The sequence below is a fragment of the Acanthaster planci genome, linkage group LG03, assembly GCF_054643075.1.
Source record: "Acanthaster planci isolate LZ-2023a linkage group LG03, COTS_SCS, whole genome shotgun sequence".
NCBI classification, from domain to species: Eukaryota; Metazoa; Echinodermata; class Asteroidea; order Valvatida; family Acanthasteridae; genus Acanthaster; species Acanthaster planci.
In genome coordinates, this window is record NC_141779.1 from 23,016,041 (window position 1) to 23,035,329 (window position 19,289).

A 19,289-nucleotide genomic window follows, 5' to 3' on the forward strand; every position below is an offset into this window, starting at 1 on the left:
AAAAAAAAGGGATCTTAAATGACACAAAACTACAAAATAATATTTAAAGAAGTCCAACAAAGTGGTTCATTTTGTAAACAAATACTTTTGTTTGTGAAAATGCTAACATTTGTGTGATTTTTGTCCTTTCATGAAAATGGCACGCACAGAACACACTTTCAACATACATAGTGCATGCCAGGTGCAAAATTATAACATTTGTATACATTTCTGGAGTCAACTTTGTCTCTTCATGAAGGCGTGAAAACGTTTTATAAATGAATATTGCCTGTGCTTTTATACCCTTTATTGCTAATGCAATGCCTGTGGAAGAAAACTATGTCTCTTCATCGAAACAAAAAAATGCAGTGTAGCTGAACTTTGCCCTGTGGAGATCATCATGATTTTGCCGACTAGTTGTTGATCTGGTAAGAAAAATTATTACACCAAGTTGTAGGCATCGCATAGCCTAGTTGATTTTGCAAATATTTGAAAAAAAAATCCTAATTTTAGGCCATTGGTCTCTTCATAAAAACGGTGACAAATTTTGTCAACATCTCCTCCCTGAACTGTACACAAGGAACGAAAGTCTACTGATCTGGGGATGCACTGTTAATCAACGGTTATAATATGAGAAAAATCAGTAGTAAAAGGAAACTATGACCCGACAGTGTTGCAGATAGGAAATACTGCTTGGAATTGACATCATTTTCAACTCAAGTTTTACTTCATTACTCGGAGGATCACACTGTTTTCCTGTCGGTGAATTCTGGATTTATTTCATCTCTATTTTCATTTAGGAGGAAGATTTACGAATGAAAACACTGCACAATACTATCATCAGGAAAGATCCATGTATACAAACACTGACAATACCTTGGGAGTTAAACCATGTTCATTTATCTTGGAATGTCACCAATAACATTTCATTCCAACCCGTACTAATGTACCTGTGCTTCAGTAGATTTTAATAATATAAGTTGAATTGTTAAACTGGAAATTGGTGTTACTGTTTGTAAAATGTGCACATATCTACATCTACAGTTACATTTTATAAGAGTGACTGATGCATGAGGCAAAACTGCTCAAGAAATTACAGCCATATGACGTGCCTGTTGCAGATTTAAAAACAGTACAAAAAGGGCACCTATTTATGTATAGTGTGACATGCTAAAGAGGTTTTGCACGGCGGCCATCTTTCCGGAAACTGCTTGTGTTAGGCGGGAAAGTGCAAAAGGTCTCCTCATGTGTATCCCTGTGGAGCAAAAGCTCTAACCAGAAAAATGGCTGCTATGCAGAACCCCTATAGGGAACGAGCATTCCTGTTGTGCATCGAGTAAAAAACATGTTCACAAAATCCAATGGTTATCTTTACATTACATGCTAGTGTGCAAACTCGCATCTTGTAAACAACTGCACAGATACATGTACATCCCTTTTTCAGCCTGTTAAGCCCTGTTAGTGAAACCACATGTACTTGGATTCATTTCAGAACAGATTACATATAACAGGTGGAAAGGCTTGCGGTAGCACCATGCGAAGGAATACATCTCGATAATGAGTATGTGTGGTTCTGAAAAGAACCGGGAGTATACTAAACGTTTCAGACTGCGTGCTCAGTCCGTCGTCAGGAGACTAAAGAGATGCTGAAGATGGGGCTGTATATATAAGGTGGCTGGATGCAGCGGGGTGTGACGAGGATGCTGGTTGTGGGCGCTCATGCGGGACAGGGTCCTGCAGGTCAGTGAGGCGTGTCAGTTGGGTATAGGTAGGCTCCGGGTGAGGGCTGAGGGTATAGGAGACCCAAACGTTGAGTATACTCCCGGTTCTTTTCAGAACCATACATACTCATAAGGGAGATATATTCCTTCGCAAGTTCAGGAAGCAAGGAATTGGAGTAGCTTTCTCAAATTCAGTACCAAGTCCTTACCACATAAAAAGGGCAAACGGTGAAACATTTGAAAGCTGTGGTTCTGATGAAAAAACAGGTGGGGTGGTTATTGGTGTAGAAAGATTTACAACATTTCCATACTTTGAAACATGCTAAATGTGGAGGTTGACGTACAAATAGGCAAATCAATAGCAACGGATAAATGGCAGATTGAGTGTGCTGTCTCAGACTGCTTAAAATGACCTCCAGCACACAAATCTACCGTGGAATTAGTACGTGCAAGTGAATTTAATGAGAGTGTTACAGTAATTGAAAAGAAAACAGGACAAAATGTGCAAGATTTGTACAAACTAAACCAATAGCACAGGAAATCCATCCAAATTTCATTCATAGGTTGTGCGTCTTCTTCAATACTGTCTAAAGGGTAAATAAAGAAAAGTACTCTTTTCAGTAAATGACTTAACTGAAATTTCGCAAATATTCTTGAGGAGATTCACAAAGTAAGCAAACTTACTGTTAACAATTTCTTAATTCTAACTAATGATTATGCATTTGGCATATATGTATATCCACTGAAATACATAACGTTTATCTTTCTAACACTTGTGATAAAAATAGAACTCCACGTAGTTGTCTACAAGTGTGTTCTCCCATCTTGCCCTCCCCATTAGGCCCCGCCCTCAAATCTTGCTAGGGATCCCAACTGTTTTCTGTTCGTAATGAAGAAAGTAAACGAGAACACAGAAGTGCTATTTATGGCGAACATATTTCACTTGATCATCACAATTGCTTCCCATTGTTAATTGTTGCAAGCTGTACTGTCAGCCAATATCAAATCAATACAAACATTCTGGTTTGGGGATTTCTGTGATGAAAAATAAGAAAACAATGTGGCAACTCCCCCCCCCATAAAACACCCCCACTGATTAGGTTGACTTCAACCCAAGTTTAGAACACCATGATATTTAATTTCAAAACTGCAATCATCCATGAAAAACAATGCAAAATCTATATACACTAATGAGATGCATATGATGTAGCCTTTAAAACCAGCACTCACTGACGCTCAGACTTGAAAGTGTGATGTCCGAGTTTGTCCCTGATAAGTTATTTATAGGTTTAAACAAAAAAATAGTGTCCAAAGAACAAAATAACGGCAAATTTGCCAAAAAAGGAGGCTAGTATTTCAGTAGTCAAGGGTCTACATCACACTTCAGTCAGTTATGTCTTGTTTGACCAAGGCATATTTCACAGATGGCCAACACTGCTAAAGGTCAGGTTAGAATCAACCGGCTATGGCTAGGACATGGCTGTAGCCATTTGCCAGTGGCTGGTATTGCCAGCCATAGCCAGTTGATTTGGACACATCCACATTTGGGTTGCTGCATATTGGCACTGTCAGAGCGATTCATGCTCAAACTCTTAGGTGTGCGACAGCAATATCAAGATGATTTTGTATACATGCAAATGGCCCAATTCGTCCACGTAACTCCAAACTCAACTTCTGCGGTGAATTTTTGACAATTCAGCAGACACAGCAGAGGCACACATGCAACAACATATACATTAATAGTCTAGTCATGTATAAATAAGATCTTAACTTTGTACTCCGACTATGTTAAAAAAAAAACATCCCCATACTCATACAATACAGCTGTAAAAATAGATTAAATAATCTTTCTATTTGCTCAAGAATCACCAAAAAATGGCAACTGAGACTTTTCAAGTTATTGTTGGGCATTGCTGCAACGCTGTGAATTCAGCAACATATTCCTCTTCTCCAACTTCTTAGTCTTGATAAAAACCGACACAAGCAGTAACTATAGTGTAGAGATGGTGCACACAGAACGTGCTTGTTCTGCAACCAATACAAGAGAGTACATAAACCTATTCGAAAGCACTACTTTATTACTGGCCTGAGGATTGGATAAGATTTTTGTTAGTAACTTTATAACAGCTTTGTTAGAATTAACAATCACGGCAAATCTGAAACATTCCATAGATAGATTTTATAAGACAGTACGTGTATATGACACTACCAAAGCCCTCATACTTAAAGTGAAAGCTGTACATTTTGTTACTTTAACATGAGCACTTCGCTCACAGAAAAAAAAAACCAGTTGTAAAAGTTTATTGCATGTTCCTGTACTGTGCGTATCACTGTTGCTCTCAAATTGTTACCTCTTAAAAGGTAAATTCTTAGTGATCCCAATCTAAGGTCAACTACTGCAATGTCAAACGGGAAGACTACTTCTGTAATAGCAGGTGGTCTGAGTGCAGAGCCCACGACTTTTAATAAGTCACTGGTCATTTCCTAGGTCCAAGCAAGCAACCTTGTGCAAAGACCATTCCAAATGGCAACACATTGTGAAAAGTGTGACCTCTACGGCGTCTACGCTGACAATGATAATCAACCCTAACTAATCCCAGATCCTCTAATTTCAGTACGATTTTACATACACCCTTAGGGTTAGGGTTAACGTAATGTCTGATATTATTTCAAGTAATCTAAGGAAAGGTTTGGGTGTGGACTATAGTTTTAGAACTGGTCAAGTGTTTCTTACCAATGCTAGCATGCAACACAGCCTAATTCAAATGACCAAAGTCAGCCTATTTTGTAAAATGCTGGCGTCAATCACACTTTGCTGTTGATACATCCCTCTTGCATTCATAGTCTGTCCCATGTCATACAATCGGCCTTAAACACAAGTCAGCCATGTTTGAATTAAAACTGCGGCTCACTTTTCATATTGGAAACTTAAGAAAAAAATGAAAACAATGAAACAAAGTTTTTTACAAATAAATGTCATTTATGCTGATGAGTAATTTGAAATTTGCGATCTGTTATATCTAAACATGTCCGCAATATTTATCAAAAAAAGGAAAAACGAAGCATAGAATCCAAACTAGTTTGGCACTACCCCCATGTAACAGATTACATTGAGTGAGATAGATTCTTGGGACATGATCAAAAATGAGTAAACTAGATACATGTAGGTTTGCAGTAGCACCATGGATATATCTCTTTTTGAGTATGACGGGTTCTGAAAAGGGACTGAAAAGGAGACTGATTTCGGACAGAGCATACTGTCCGAAACGTTGAGTACCATCGGTTCTTTTCAGAACCCCACATACTCAAAAAGAGATATATCCATGGTGCTACCACAAACCTATCTAGTTTACTTGCTACCTCCACCGACCAAGAATGGCTTCCCCTGTGAAAGAGGTCTGTTATTTTCATGTCAATGGCTCCCTTGTACTCGAGGCTACTGACAACCGGTGATGGGACCGTAACCAATGGCCTGTTTCCGTTATGGTTCATCGAAACAGCGACCATCCACTGACTGGTCCAACGACTGACCATACTCATACTGCCTACTACTCATCTGGACAGCCAAAGTTTACAGAAGAATCACCCTTTGTTCCTGACAGGTGTTGCCTCAAAATGAACATCTGTCTCTTTACTTTCATGAGGCTTGAGCATTTATTTAGTATTCAGTAAAAAGCTTTGTTAACCACTTCGTGCTGGGGCATTTTTCAATGTTGATGATGCTGGGCCGGCATGACTATCATTTTTTCCGTTTTCAAAATCCTTCAAAAATTCATCATTTCATTTAACGGTCGTTTATAGCCGCACGAAGTAATCTTCAGGCACTACTCTAAGTTGATAGGTGACCTTCATTGACGCCTGAGTATTTCAGCCAGGCCTGCAACCTTGTAAACAGAGCCCAGATAGTGCGGTGTTATATAACTGTCTTTTGTTCACGAACCTGGCTCAGTGCACTGCTGACCTCTTTTCAATAGGGGCCAGATTAGCGTGCAGCGGTGCTGTGTGGCTCATCGCTGCGGTGGTGGAGCGCTTTTGTCCCCGGTGGTAATCCGCTCGCTCTCAATGCCCCAAACCCTGGTATAGGGTTTCAAAACAAGGCTGGATTATCACCACTTTTGAGAGTGAAAAATGCCGGTAATGCCCAGCAGCCTGGTCTTTTGTTTGGAGTACGGTCTTTTGTTACAGGGCCCTGTTTCCTTTGTCCGAGTTCGGAGACCCCGGCCACCCATATAAACCATACGCCTCTGATCCCGGAGTCCCCGACAGGAATTGGTTAACAGTTTGTGAATTAAACTTCTACATTTGAACTGAAGGCTGGCCATAGTTAACCAGCCACTGGTGGGCAAAAACATGACCGTGACATCAAAAGGGAGGGGTTTATAGTTAAGTACAGTCACCGAATTCAATTTTAACAACCCAGTAGTTATCGTAGTTAGATACTGGACAAGGCAGTCATTGATACCTACCCCTACGTAATACCTATCTTGTGGAAAGGAAAGAATGAGGAGATATGACTAAATGATACAAAGCCAGCTCTAGCTTGGAAAACATTCAGACAGAAATATCCAGGCACAGAGATGCTGCAGATAAACCATGTACCAATTGACGCTTGAAATACAGAATCTCAGTAGTGTTTACACACCCCCGCCACTGCGATCTGTCGGGATCACTTTGCGGGCTCCCATGTTCAGGGCAATCTCCAGGCGAACATTGGCCATGGCACCTGTCTTGATGGCACTCATAAGCTGTGGGTAAGATCACAAAGGGATTACAAAAAATAAATCAGTGGTGTTACAGCCTGGAAAGCAATCTCTATAACGAGGTTGACATTCTTAGTGTTCATGTCTATCTATGTTGTTAAGGGCTATGTTGTGTCAGTGAACTCAGCGAAGATAGGTTAAATTGGACAAAACCACCGAGTTAGTGTCAAACATTTGAGTCAAATTCAACCTCACGAGGCCTTTGAGTTTGAAACTACTGAAATTTCTTACTTTGGCTTTCTTTTTAAGTCTCTAAAACACTATTTTCTTTACGGCTAACAGTTTTGCTTTTAAATTGTAATTAGTCAAAACAGATGAAATTTTAAAAAAAGTTTAAAAAAATTCCAAACAGCTCAAATGATGTTCAAGCCTATGAGCAATAATCTGCCTCAGTGCTAACCTGTAGGAACTCATCCAGTTCAACACGTCCATTCTTATTGCAATCTACTTCTTGCAGCATGTCGCGCAGCTGGTCTTCAGTTATTGTTTCACCAACACTCTGCATTTTATCCAGGACGAAACAGAAACTAAGAGATTGGTCACTAGGCACGTACAAAGGCAATTACAAGCGAATTGGGAATGAAGCATAAAATAATAAATATTCAAAGTGCTACTTCGTGCATATTCATGAAACAGCCATGCACTGCCAAAGAGGGTCATGTACTAACAAAAGCTGAATCCTCACATGATACAAAATGGATCTGTTTGCTCAAAAGCCACAACAAGATATGGAAGGAAATTATGATGTTGACATATGCTCTATGATAGTCAACGGCCATTTTGAAAACTGCTACCAAAGGAATGCTTTGGAATGCATTACTGTTCACCGTACTTCCATGCTACCATAACTAATATCAATGTTATGTACTTTGTGCCAAAGGAAAAGACTACTTCACATAGGTTTATCACAACTCCACGATAAAACGGTGTTTGATGTGTAGAGGAAACTCCTCCTTTGCTTTCTGGTAAGGGCACACATCACCGGATCTCACACCTTTCACTTTGCTCCTCCTTTGCATTAGGATGAACAATCTGACCTCTTTGTTTTTACATATCCAAACGAAGACGGACATTTCTGAGAGTTAAAAGAAACCGCCAGTTCCTTTGGATTTGCACTGTGAAGGGCCTGCAACTCCATAATAGCCCTACTGACTTCCAGCTAGGTCTTATGAAAGACTCAAGGGTGCGTTCCACTAAATGGTAAATTCCTGTATGAAAGCCTTCTCATAGTTTGTGATCCCATGGGTTAGTTACCAATCAGAGGTACCATAATCAGGACCAATTGTAGCACTTTTTCTATTTAGTTTTCTAAAAGTCAAGCATTTGGGATTTGTGGCGTCCAACTCGGGGTATTTCATTCACAAAAATCTCCAACTCATGGGCCTATATTGCATATAGAGATGGGGGGCTTCATTCAAACTTGTGCGGGGTTTGACTACTTTTTAGGGATAGTTTGGGAGGATAATAAAATGGGGGGGGGGCTGCCCTAGCAGTCATAATGTTGAGTTGCAGTGAAACAAGCAGTCGCCCTCTTCCTGGGTGTCAGTAGATGGCACTATTTCTCACCGACTTTATGCTGTTTTTTGGGGGAGGGCACTTATTCGGTGTGGTGTGACCTTGACTTACAGACAGGAAGTTGCGCATGTCGATGGGCGTGATGTACCCCTTGCTGTCCTTGTCCAAGAGATGGAATCGCTTGGTGTACTTAGCAATCTCCTCATTGCTGAACTGAATGGGGACTTTCAGGAGGGAGGAGTGACAGTTGTAACCCATCTCCACGTTCAGGAACCTTGTGGCTTTCTCGAGTTCCAGCTGCAAGGGATTGGGCAATTGGGATTTCTGAGTCCTGTCTTGTGGGACGTTCTCATGACTTTTGCTGAATACTCCATTTCGGTAGATGAAAAAAAAGAGTTCAAGTACATGCAGCAGGGATGAGATTGTTAGTTTTGAAAAATACTTAAAACTGTATACACAAATTTCTGTGAGATGCATTTCTTCCTATACTGATAAAGCTTTTTATCAGATACAAAATGTTTGAATTCAGACAAAAGTCTGCAATATCTCATGCCTGATGCAGTTCAACTGTATTCCTGCAGGTAGGTCAGAAGAATGACTTCAGTATTTTCAACTAACCATTACCCACCTTCCATCTGCCTGGTGAGAGCTACTTGACAATTTAACTAGACAGTTGAGCAAAAATAATCGATTAATAGATTTTGTGAGTGCACGGCAAGAACTTCACTGGTTTGGAATTTGAAATTTACTTCATTCTGAGGTACGCATTTAAAAATTGCCATGGAAGTTGTGCACAATCCGAGCCCACATGGGCAGACTGTTAGCTGTGTGCCTGTGGGTGATTTTTAAAGATTACGGAAGGAACGATGCACGGCCCATCCAATATTATGCTGCACTGAGCACGATGCTCTTTGAAAGTTCGAAGAATGGGTCATTGGTTTCCTGCACAGTGGACGTTTTGGAAGTTAAGGGTTGGAAGCGTTGGAGTCAGCTACCTTTTGCCTTGCACTACTCCAGCCCAACTCCTTGGCCATAATGTCAATGATGCGGGGCAAGGCCTCCTCCGCTGCCATCACGTTAAGAAAGGCCAAGCGTGTCCTCCGAGCAAGAACATCGATAGCTGTACAAGCGTACTCCTTCACTGCATAGGCCACCTGTTGGGTTGGGGGAGGGGTGGGGGAAAATGAAATTTCAAACAAACATGATGACATTTACTGGTCTTGAAAGGTCGGCGTTGTTTATGTCAGCGCAGGGATCAAAACAAGCTGCAAATGAAAATCTCATATTGCATCAAATTGTGAGAGCCCCACCAAAACATGTTTGTTTTTGAGTTTGGCCAAGCTACATGTTTTTCTGCACAGTCCTCTGTCAGCCACAGAAACGAGATCTTTTCATCAATCAACTGTTTATCCCATCGTGGCACGGAAGTGTACTTTCCAAGTGGTTCTTAATTTTCCCTATATTGCAGAATTTCCCCAGTTTTTCTAGATTCATGTCTGTAGTGTAAATTAATGCCTCTTTTTGAGGCCACTGTCCACACAACTTTTTATCACCTCAAATTCAACTGGTTTCAACTTGATACCACTCTTGATGACACAGAGCCAAGTTACTTACCTCATCTCTGATGATAATTTACATTTCTTGAGAAATACCAATATCACAATTCAGAGGATCAACTTGGTGTGGAGATATTATTTTTATCTGTAAACTTTGTGAACGAGAATCGAATTCCATCAGCACCATCTCGAGGATAAGATTTCTCACTGTCAATCATGACCTACTCTTTACGGTTCACCTTCTAACATTTTCAAGACAGTTTAGCCTCCCACATATCTGATGAGGGAGGTACCTGTTTTCTCTGAAAAAAATGTTGTTGATGTGGACCTCATGTCTCATATTGCCTGCTGTTTATATGGGCGGCCAAAGTTTCCAGACATATCAACCGTGGTTGCTGTCAGGTTTGGCCTCAAAATGTTCATCTGCCCCATTATATGTACTTTTCAAAGGGTCAACAGTTTCAGTTGGTATCAAGCAGTGATATCTGGCATTCTGATAACTATGTGAGATTTTTCATGCTAAGTGCACTTCTGCGCTGATGGCCAACCATAGTTTACCAGCCGATGGTAGGTGAAAAAATATGGCTATGAGATGTAAGAGGAGAGAGGTCTCTTGGAAACTGCATCGCCACATGCAGATATTGACCGCTGAGGTTCATTCATTGTGCATCCATGCCTAGGTGAGGTTCTCTTGTACAAACGCTCCCCTAATTTGTGCACATTCAGTTGAAAACTGGCAAGCATGTATTTTTCTCGATCAGGATCAAACCTGCAATGTGAGCTGACTTTGTCCCTCCAAGACCTCATTTGAAAGAGCTGTCTAGTACATATTGCTGCTTAGCAAGCTAATGTGCTATGCAAAACTAGCAGGGAACAGTTATAAGAATAGTAACGTAACAGGCCAAATTCCTTTTTGCTGAGCAAATATTTTCTTCACTGAGCAAACTTCTGGGCTTGGAAGATTTGTGATTATCCCTGTTGAGTAGGCCAACCACTCTTCTCCGGTCTCAACAAAGCCCATGGATTTTTCCCCCAAATCCCTGTTTTTCTCTGATTTCAGGTTATACTTTTTGTAAATTCAGTATCTTTTTTTTTACCTGCATCAGCAAAGTGTCTAATGTGCGGCCAAACTTTGAAAGCGCTGTAATTTGTCTCAAACAGTAAACATAAGACAATGATTCTCGAACCTCAGGGATAAATCAAATGCCAGATATGAAGCCCAGATCTAAGGGTCAGTAAAGCCCTTGATTTCACAAGCAACCTTTAGTTTGCATGCATACCTCAGCTTCCAGATAGGGGAAGTGCTGGGCCAGTTTCTTGCCCACCACTGGCCACCTCTTGCCAGTCAGGTTGGCCATCCTGGCCACCTCCACTGCCTTGTCTCCGTACGTTTCGCTCAGGTGCCTTGCAACCTGTGGACATCAAACATGCAAATCAAGATCACTCCATTCTGGGCCAGTTATCACTGGGTTAACCAAAAGCAATCCTTTCTTCCAGTAGACACCAAACCACGTGATGGCTTCACATTTGCTTACCAAGACTCCTCAAAACATTGCACAGTATCTTACAGCCAATGACTTTCCTTTCAAGAGCAAAATATGGTCCGAAAATTTTTTTAAATTTTGAACAGAAAGTGTTATGGATTCTCAAGCACTTAATTTTCTTGTTAAATTATCTATTCCTATCCCTTACACAAAGGAGATATGGTTAGATTAGATTTCAGACACTTACACATTACATAAGTTATTTTAATGAATTTCATCAACTCCAGAATAATCTTTGCAGAACCTTTCACAAACATCTTTGTGGAGGAAGATTTCCAGCTTTGTTTTTTTTTTTCAGATCACTCCAGTCAACGAGCAATTTACAGCGAGAGATTTCTTAACCACTTCGTGCCGGGGTGCCCGGAACTGGAGACATTGGCTTTACACACAAAGCCGGGGTGCCTGAAATCGGACAAAGGAGCTTGGCCTTGTAACAAAAAAAGTACTTGGAACACAAAAGATAAGGCTGCTGGGAATTGGCAACATTTTTTCAGTTGTGGCATTCTTTGTGGCACTCAGCGCGTGTGGATTACCAACGGGGACAAAAGCGCTCTAGGGATGGGTGATACAATACCGCTGGTCCACATTTGAAAAGATGCCAGCAGCGCACTGGGCCAGTTTCGGGGACAAAGAAAATTACATAACACCGCACAATCTGGGCTCTCTTTACAAGCGGCAGGCCTGGCTGAAATACTCCGGTGTCAATAGATGTTGTCTGTCAGATTAGAGTAGCCACCAAACAGTCATTCATGTGGGTGTAAACGTCCAACTTATGAATTTTGGAAGAACTTTGAAGATGGAAAATCTTGAAAATTTCCCGGGGAATACGTCATGCAACTTCAAATTAAACCCAGCAGCATATGGTTAAAATCAATTTCATTTCCCTTCACAAGGATTTTAAGTTTCTATCAAAACAAATTCACAATCTGAGTACAATGTGCACCTCATCGTCCAATCCAAAATCCTGGATGAGGCGGATGAACATGTTGGGTGTCCATCCGTGACCTCCCTCTAAGACCAGGCCGTCGGTCAGCGAATCGTTCTTGGGTTGGAGGTTGCAGGCCTTGATGGCTGCGTCCACTGCATCCTTGGCCATACTGCGATATGTGGTCCACTTACCACCTGTGAAGGAAGGATGCTGAACAGTTGGAACATGTTGATGAAATTCTGCATGGGGGAATGGTCACTTTTTCAAGAATTCGAACATGGCAGTTGATTCTGGCGAGCTGTCACCAAGTGGTTACGGCATCTGCTGAACTAGGCAGGATGTTGTGGGTTGCAATCCTGCCCAAGCAAGTGTTTCACTTTGTTTTCAAAAACTGATAAAATTTTGCACGGGGAAAATGCAACCTTCTCAGAACAATTTGATTTGGCCTGCAGACTTTTGCAAGCTCTGATTCAAAGTGGAGCTATCAACTGAAATACAGTTCTTTATCATTCTCCACCGCTGTTTCTACTGGGTTGGCAAGCTAGGCCGCCACATGCACATGCTTATTTGAGGTAGGCACATATGTACATACCAAGGTACTCAGTTGTGCCTATGGTCAAACTGACTGAGCCTGTTTAAATGAGAGAATGTAAACTATGACATTACACAGGTCTGTGGACAATGTCTACCTGCTATGGTGACCATTTTATTGCTACTGACATCAATGACGTGATTTCTGGCAATGGACTCTGTGTTCTTGGCTTTTGGATCTCTGACCAATGGCCTAATGCCACTCCAAGCAGCAAGGACATCACCCCGCCTCACTGCAGAAAAAGAAATAAACTCTCAAATTAAGGGTAGACATTGTGAACAAAAGTTTTCTCAGCGGTAAAAAAGAAAGGTTGTGCTAAAACCATGCAATCTGATGTCGATGAATATTGATAGTTTTGAACCGGGTTCCAAACTATTCTCTTTTATCAGGCCTTCTTTAAAAATTAGGAATTGTGACTTTTTGTTGCTGATTCAACTTTTGCTTCCAGATTTTATGATATTCAATGTTATTGTTTTGTATTTGTGAGGAATCGCTTTGCCAGATTTTTGGTGCGTGTGACTGTTTTGTATTCATGAGGGGTCAGTTTTTTGTACCCATGAGGGGTCATTTTTTGTGGCTTTGTTTGTTTGTTGGGATGTTTGTTTGGTTGTTTTGGGGCTGCTTGTTTGTTTTGTTTCACTTTCCTCGTAAGTACTTTTGTTGCTGTTGCTGGGAGGAGTCCTAGTTTTCTGGTCTTGTGGTGATTTTTTTTGACAGCCATTACAACTTTTTATGGGAATGTTCTGTTCTTTTCATAGTGGGGTTTGTTTCTCAATTAACTTTAATATTTATATGTGAAGCACTTTTCAGGATGATTATATTTGAATTATAGTCTTTTGTCTATAGCTGTAATCTTTTTGTTTTATATTACGGGTGGTTTCCACATCGACGTAAGAAATGCAGAGAGCAACGCAATCAAGATGCAAACTGCAACACAAAGAAATGGAAACATGTCAAACAGAAGTGTCGCCACAAAAACTAGCCCCAGACGGATTGGCAAAGTTGAGCCCAGTTCAACTTTGCCGACTGTCTGCATGGAGTCGCTGAGTAGGCCTACACAAACACACACTTTGGCATGACGGGCGTACAACGATTTTCTCATGCTTGGTACCACTGATTTTGTCCAATTTCTCCTTATTGCTAGCATATGCAGCCCCAATCGTCGACAAAATAGCAGACCATTAACAAACTACATCAAACTGGAGCATCAGTTTGGCTTCAAGAGGCAACATTGCCACCTAAAAAAGGCATTTTTTTGTATTTTTTCACATGCCTTTTTGTTTATTTTTGGTGGAATGACTTCGCACAGCGTTTCTTCTACGACTGTCTGCGTCTTGACGTCTTACGGACCGTCTGCTTTACAAATGACCATATTGAAACCAGGCTTTACTGTGATTGTAAGGGTCTATTGAATGTTTATGTCTAAGTGCCTTGCTGCATTGCTTGAGAGGGATTACCATTATGGCATTGGGGAAATGTACATTATCTTGGGATATGCAGCTTTAAGGTAAGATTCTCCTTCCCACAAGTTAATGCATGTTGTATGACATACCCGTGGAAAGTCACTAATAACAACGTAACCCTATCTTGTAAACCACACACGGCCCTCTATAGGGCAGGCAGGCACACTATCGTAACAGTGCTTTAAACCAGTTTTAAAGTGGGCATATAAACTTCAACAAAATCCTGACTCAATACAAATGCAAACTCATATTTCAAAGGCACAGGAAATAACAAAAATCAAAATTGCAGTATGCATTTACAAAGACAGAACAGAGCCAAGCAACACATTAAGGCTTTGTTTGCAACAGGCATTGTTGTAAAAAGCTCTTTACTACGGCATTCCCAAAGTAAAAAAAAAAGAACCCCAAAGGGCAAAATATCTGATATGGACCAGGTCTAAAATTAAGGAAAAATGATACAACCAAGGCCATACAAATATGAAACTTAAACACTGCACCTCCACAAGGAAAACCACGCAAAAGAGATTATTAACCCTTCAGGAATCATTGCAGATATACTTATTACACAAGAGACCAATGCACTGAAGTCTATTCGCTATATTGATCATCATAGCCATACGCAACCCAATGGTCAAAAAAAGTGTTGTCACCCACAGGACTAAATGGATCATTCCACTGACCTCCGGGTCAACACATTCAGCCCCTGATCTGAAATGCATCTGTACGCACCTGCTACTTCCGGACTGAGATAATCCTTGACCTCGTTTAAAATGAACTGGATTTCGTCCTCGGTGGGTCCGGGGTTGTGCGTCACCTTGCAAGGGTTGTCCGTCGTGCCGGCGATGGTGAAGTTCTGCCACGGCAGGAAGAAGATGACCCGGCCATCGCTGGTGGCAGGGTCCAGCAGACCCATGGCTTCTGGACTGAGAGACAAAGAGTCAAATCCCTCAAAGGTTATTGAGCAGGCGTACCTCTCTGAATGCGATTTCGGTGCATGCATGTAGCCACTCCTCATCACCAAGTGCACTCCGTAATTCAAAAAGTCACCAGCAACAATTACAAGAGTATTCATAAGCATCACACGTTAAAGCTGGGTCTTAAAAAATCATAGAAATGTTGGAGAGAGGAGAAAAGGTTAATGTACAGTTTCTGAATCAATAACAGAGGCATATCGTATCAAGTGATGATTAAAATTTCATGAAACTTTGTTATATTGCATCTCTGTTGTGGGGTGTATGGGGCTCCTTTTTATTTTGGGGAAGGTTTAATAACTTGTAGGTAATAGAAATATATTTAATCGTAAAATGTAAAGAAACACTGGCTCACAGAGGCATGTCGGTTTATCAGGAGAAACTTCACTTGTATACCTACCTGTAGTAACCAGGCAGCACGATGTGTATACCTGAGCTGGGTGCACAGATTGTGGTGGCCTCGGGCTCGGCCATCTTCCTGACGGAATCCGTGAATGGCCCCGTCGCATTGATGACTGACTTGGCGAGGACGCTGTACTCCTTGCCTGCGGTTAAAGGCATTGTGGAAAGCCCAGAGGTTTTACCAATTCCGCAACTGGACTGAATCCGTGTCAGTATGATTTATCATACACAGTGACCGATCAAATAAGCATCGGTACAACTGGAAGTCTAGAGCCAAACAATGTAGCACTTGGGAGTTTGGTTCAACAGAACAAAAAAAAAAGGATGAGGAAGAGAAAAAGACATTTCCATTAAAAGTGGGGAAAAACACTCATATATTTTTGAGAATAAATCTTACATGTACTATATAACGAAAACAGATTTTTTTATAGCACTTTTTAACTGAGATCAAAGCGCCTTCCGTTGTTATTATCCCTGCTCACTGGGCTCATGAAACATTTCAAATACAATCTCAGCTCCCTAAGGAGTACGCAGCTTGATGCTGCCAATTCAGCACACAGCACCTAAATCAACCACAATAACCATCTCTGCCCTCACAGGGTACCCAATTACTCCTGCGTGGGGAGAAGCAACAAGTGACAAAGCGCCTTGCGCAGGGATACGGTGATCCTCGCACCATGATCCCAGGCTAGATTTGAACTTAAAGAGGACTATGAATCCAATGCTTCTAAACCACAAGGCCATAGCACTCTAAACATATTACAATTTAAATGCTCAAGAAACCTTCTGTTATTTCTAGAGGTACTTTCATCGCGACTACAAACGCATGTACTGGTAAGTCATCGAGTTTGGCAACATATACTTAACAGCGCAAACTCAAAAGAACACCAAGTCTGGGTCGTCTAATTCATCAACGGCATGACTCAAAACCCACCTGTCATCTTGTCCCTGACTAGCGCTCCTTTGATGACCTCCTGCCCGCTTGCATCCTTGCCTTTGATCAGGCTAAGCACCTCCGTGTGGTTGGCGACTGTCGCCCCCATCCTCGCTGCTGTCAGTGCGATGGCGATATTCATTCTGGCGTCATTATGCTGACCTATGAGCATTTATTTCAAAGAGAAGGTGTTCATTTTGACAGGTGAGCGTAACAATAAATGTGTTATTACCCAGCCTAATCCGAACCATATCAAATGCGACCATTATTACTGGATCCACCATACTACTGTAGATGGTACATACATGTATGCTTCTGTTAAATGTCACAAACTTTGAAGTTTATTCTGTAATAACAATAACAAGATTTTGTAATTGCTATTCCATCCACAGTGTCCATGTTGATCCAGGTGCTAAGCAACACCACGTACGGAAAAAAAGACACAATTTAAACAGGAAAAAAGATTAAGCTTGGTTTTAAAAGCTTTTAAATGATGTGGTCTGCAGTGATCTGATGTTCCAGAGCTTAGCTCATTTCTATTCACATTAACCCTGAAAAGGCCAGGGGCTCCACATTTTCTTCAGTACAGTCATAGGTGCATTCTCTAATTCTGTTTTTTTCTTTTTTTGCAAAGAGCCTTCAGAAGTTTTTGCCCTCATGTCTCGTGATTAGCGGTTAGTGTTTACAAAGAAAGCAATAATCCATCCATTACCATCGTAATACACGATCCCGCCGACCAACTTCTCCTTCTTGAGCATGGGAAATAGCTCCAAGGCTCTTGTCTTGGAGAGAAGGTAGCTGGGCTTCAGGCACTGCCTACCAGCCACCAGGTCGTACATCTTGATGCCTGCCCAGAAATAGGGCAGCTGCCACCACCTTCCGCAAAGACAATACATTTATGAGAAGCGCTCTGGCTAAAACCACGTGTATATGTGGAAGTGGGTAATAATTACACCCATACAAGATCATGAACAACCAACTAATGGAAAAGGGATGCCCAGTCTTACTTTTTTCAATCAGTTCCATGGACTTGTCTCACATTGGGCTACTATTTATATGGCTGACCAAAGTTTGCAGAAACGTCCAACTTGGTCGGTGTGAGATTTTTCCTTGAAACATAAATTTGGCCCATTATCTTTAAAGACGTTCACATGTTAGTTCTGTATCTACATGTGGTAATGTTAATTGTTTGGAATTTTGATAGCTGTGTGAGATTTGTCTTAAGACCCAGTAAACTTTTCTTTTGCTTCTGTGCTGACGGTAAGCCATAGTTTTACCATACCAGCTACTGCGACGGTAACACAGCAACTCTGATGTAGAAAAAGCAGGCTCTACAACCAAGAACTGCCTTCAAAAAGATGACAAGATAACTGATATATCAGACACTGCCTGAATAATTCCCTTTGATTTCAACGACAGGTTCCATTAACGGATAGTCAATCGAGTGTCACCGAACGATCTGTCCCAATGCACAGCATGACTACAATGGCAAATGCAAAAAACCAGAAGTTCTATCCATGGTACACGTGAAAAGAACATTCTATTATATGGGCACTAGAAATTTCTGAACTCGTCAGAGATGCAAAGATTTATCAAGGCAGATATGAATATATATACACGTTCTTTGGATGTGAGCAGAGGGAATAGGCAGCATGTTTTGGGAAGAAATCAACCTAAAGAAATCAACCTAAACATGCCCGAAACCTCCATTTTCAATCAAAATTGTCAAATAAATCCATTGGAGATGGGGCAAATACTCACTTGTACACCGGCAGCATTATGGGAAGTGGCGAGGAGAGATGAGGGGCAATCTCTAGCAGGTTGGCCCTTTCATGCAGGGCCTCCTTGACCAGCCGGTACTGCTCCAAGTCCAGGCCCTTGATCGCTTTCTCCAGGTAGCGCACGCCGCCGTGGATCAGCTTGGTGCTGCGGCTGCTGGTGCCCGCCGAGAAATCGTACATCTCTACCAGTGCCGTCTTCAGCCCTGGGGGGAAAAAATGCCCTTGAAAATGCACTTTTGTGTTTCAACTAACCTTACTTTCAACTTTGTTTTGCTACAACGTATTTTAAAAGCAACATATTTTTGGCACACTTTGGAGGTTTTCTGCTGATGCCAATTTCCATATTCACGAACAAAACTGTAACGCCATCTGAGGGAGAGGTCTTCAATGTTGCATTGATTTGTGCATAAAAGAAACTTGACAGTTTTGACATTTGCTGTCATAAACTTCCCTTTCTTTTGTGATTTATTGTTAGCAAGTATAACCGACGTCTACCACTCTCTCAAAAGTGCTTTCAATGAACAAAATGTTAGATTTGTAATTTGAACAGAAAACATATGAACTGAACAATGGACCAATCTCCGTGTTTGAAAAAAGTGCATTACTCATTACACTTAACCCCAAAGGTTGTCAAATAGGTTTCATTCATTACAGTGTGGTATAAAGTTGCACCTATAATCACACGGACCTCAATTAAAGAATACTCCTGGGTGATTATAACATGTGGTGTATGGTGAACTCTCTCCCATGAAATCTGCATAATTATGTTTATGTACTTGTAAGCACACAAATACCATAATTTTTGGAATATAAGCCATGCGGTGTATGAGCTGAAGCATGCGAAAATTGGCAAGTTCAGATTTAAAGTCGGCAAATAAGCTGCACTGCAGCAGTGACGATCCAACCATGAAGGTTCATTGTGCTGTTTCCTGAAGCATCAGTACAGCATGTACGGTATGTAAAAGGTTCCACTACATGTGCGATCCTAATACACCAAAGCAGAGTGCGACCGAGTGCCACCATTCAAAATGAATCAAAAGTCCTCCCAAATTAATACATTTTGCAGTGTGGATGGTTGTCCTGCGTGGGCCGTGCGGCAGCTCTTGCCTTTTTTCCAAGCCCCCCAGCAAAAGTTATGTGGAT

The 19,289-nt window shown here is 41.3% G+C and overlaps 2 protein-coding genes across 5 annotated transcripts in view; both read right to left on the minus strand.

The window, feature by feature from the left end:
• erp44 (endoplasmic reticulum protein 44) overlaps positions 1–19,289 on the minus strand; it is a 107,515-nt gene that overhangs the window by 20,386 nt on the left and 67,840 nt on the right. The gene's annotated exons all lie outside the window — the stretch shown is intronic.
• The window catches only part of LOC147799733 (glycerol-3-phosphate dehydrogenase, mitochondrial-like), a 54,293-nt gene continuing 35,734 nt past the window's right edge, over positions 731–19,289 (minus strand). For all 4 annotated transcript variants that reach the window (XM_087133884.1, XM_087133885.1, XM_087133883.1 and 1 more), the window contains exons 4-16: positions 18,127–18,349; positions 17,078–17,241; positions 16,366–16,527; positions 15,430–15,574; positions 14,788–14,981; positions 12,693–12,827; positions 12,019–12,197; positions 10,812–10,943; positions 8,971–9,129; positions 8,087–8,272; positions 6,861–6,959; positions 6,343–6,445; positions 731–2,580 (exon numbers count right to left, since the gene is read on the minus strand). In XM_087133884.1, the coding sequence (XP_086990010.1) occupies positions 2,561–2,580; positions 6,343–6,445; positions 6,861–6,959; positions 8,087–8,272; positions 8,971–9,129; positions 10,812–10,943; positions 12,019–12,197; positions 12,693–12,827; positions 14,788–14,981; positions 15,430–15,574; positions 16,366–16,527; positions 17,078–17,241; positions 18,127–18,349 (1,901 nt within the window). In that variant the 3' untranslated portion in view covers positions 731–2,560. The remainder of the gene's footprint in view (positions 2,581–6,342; positions 6,446–6,860; positions 6,960–8,086; positions 8,273–8,970; positions 9,130–10,811; positions 10,944–12,018; positions 12,198–12,692; positions 12,828–14,787; positions 14,982–15,429; positions 15,575–16,365; positions 16,528–17,077; positions 17,242–18,126; positions 18,350–19,289) is intronic.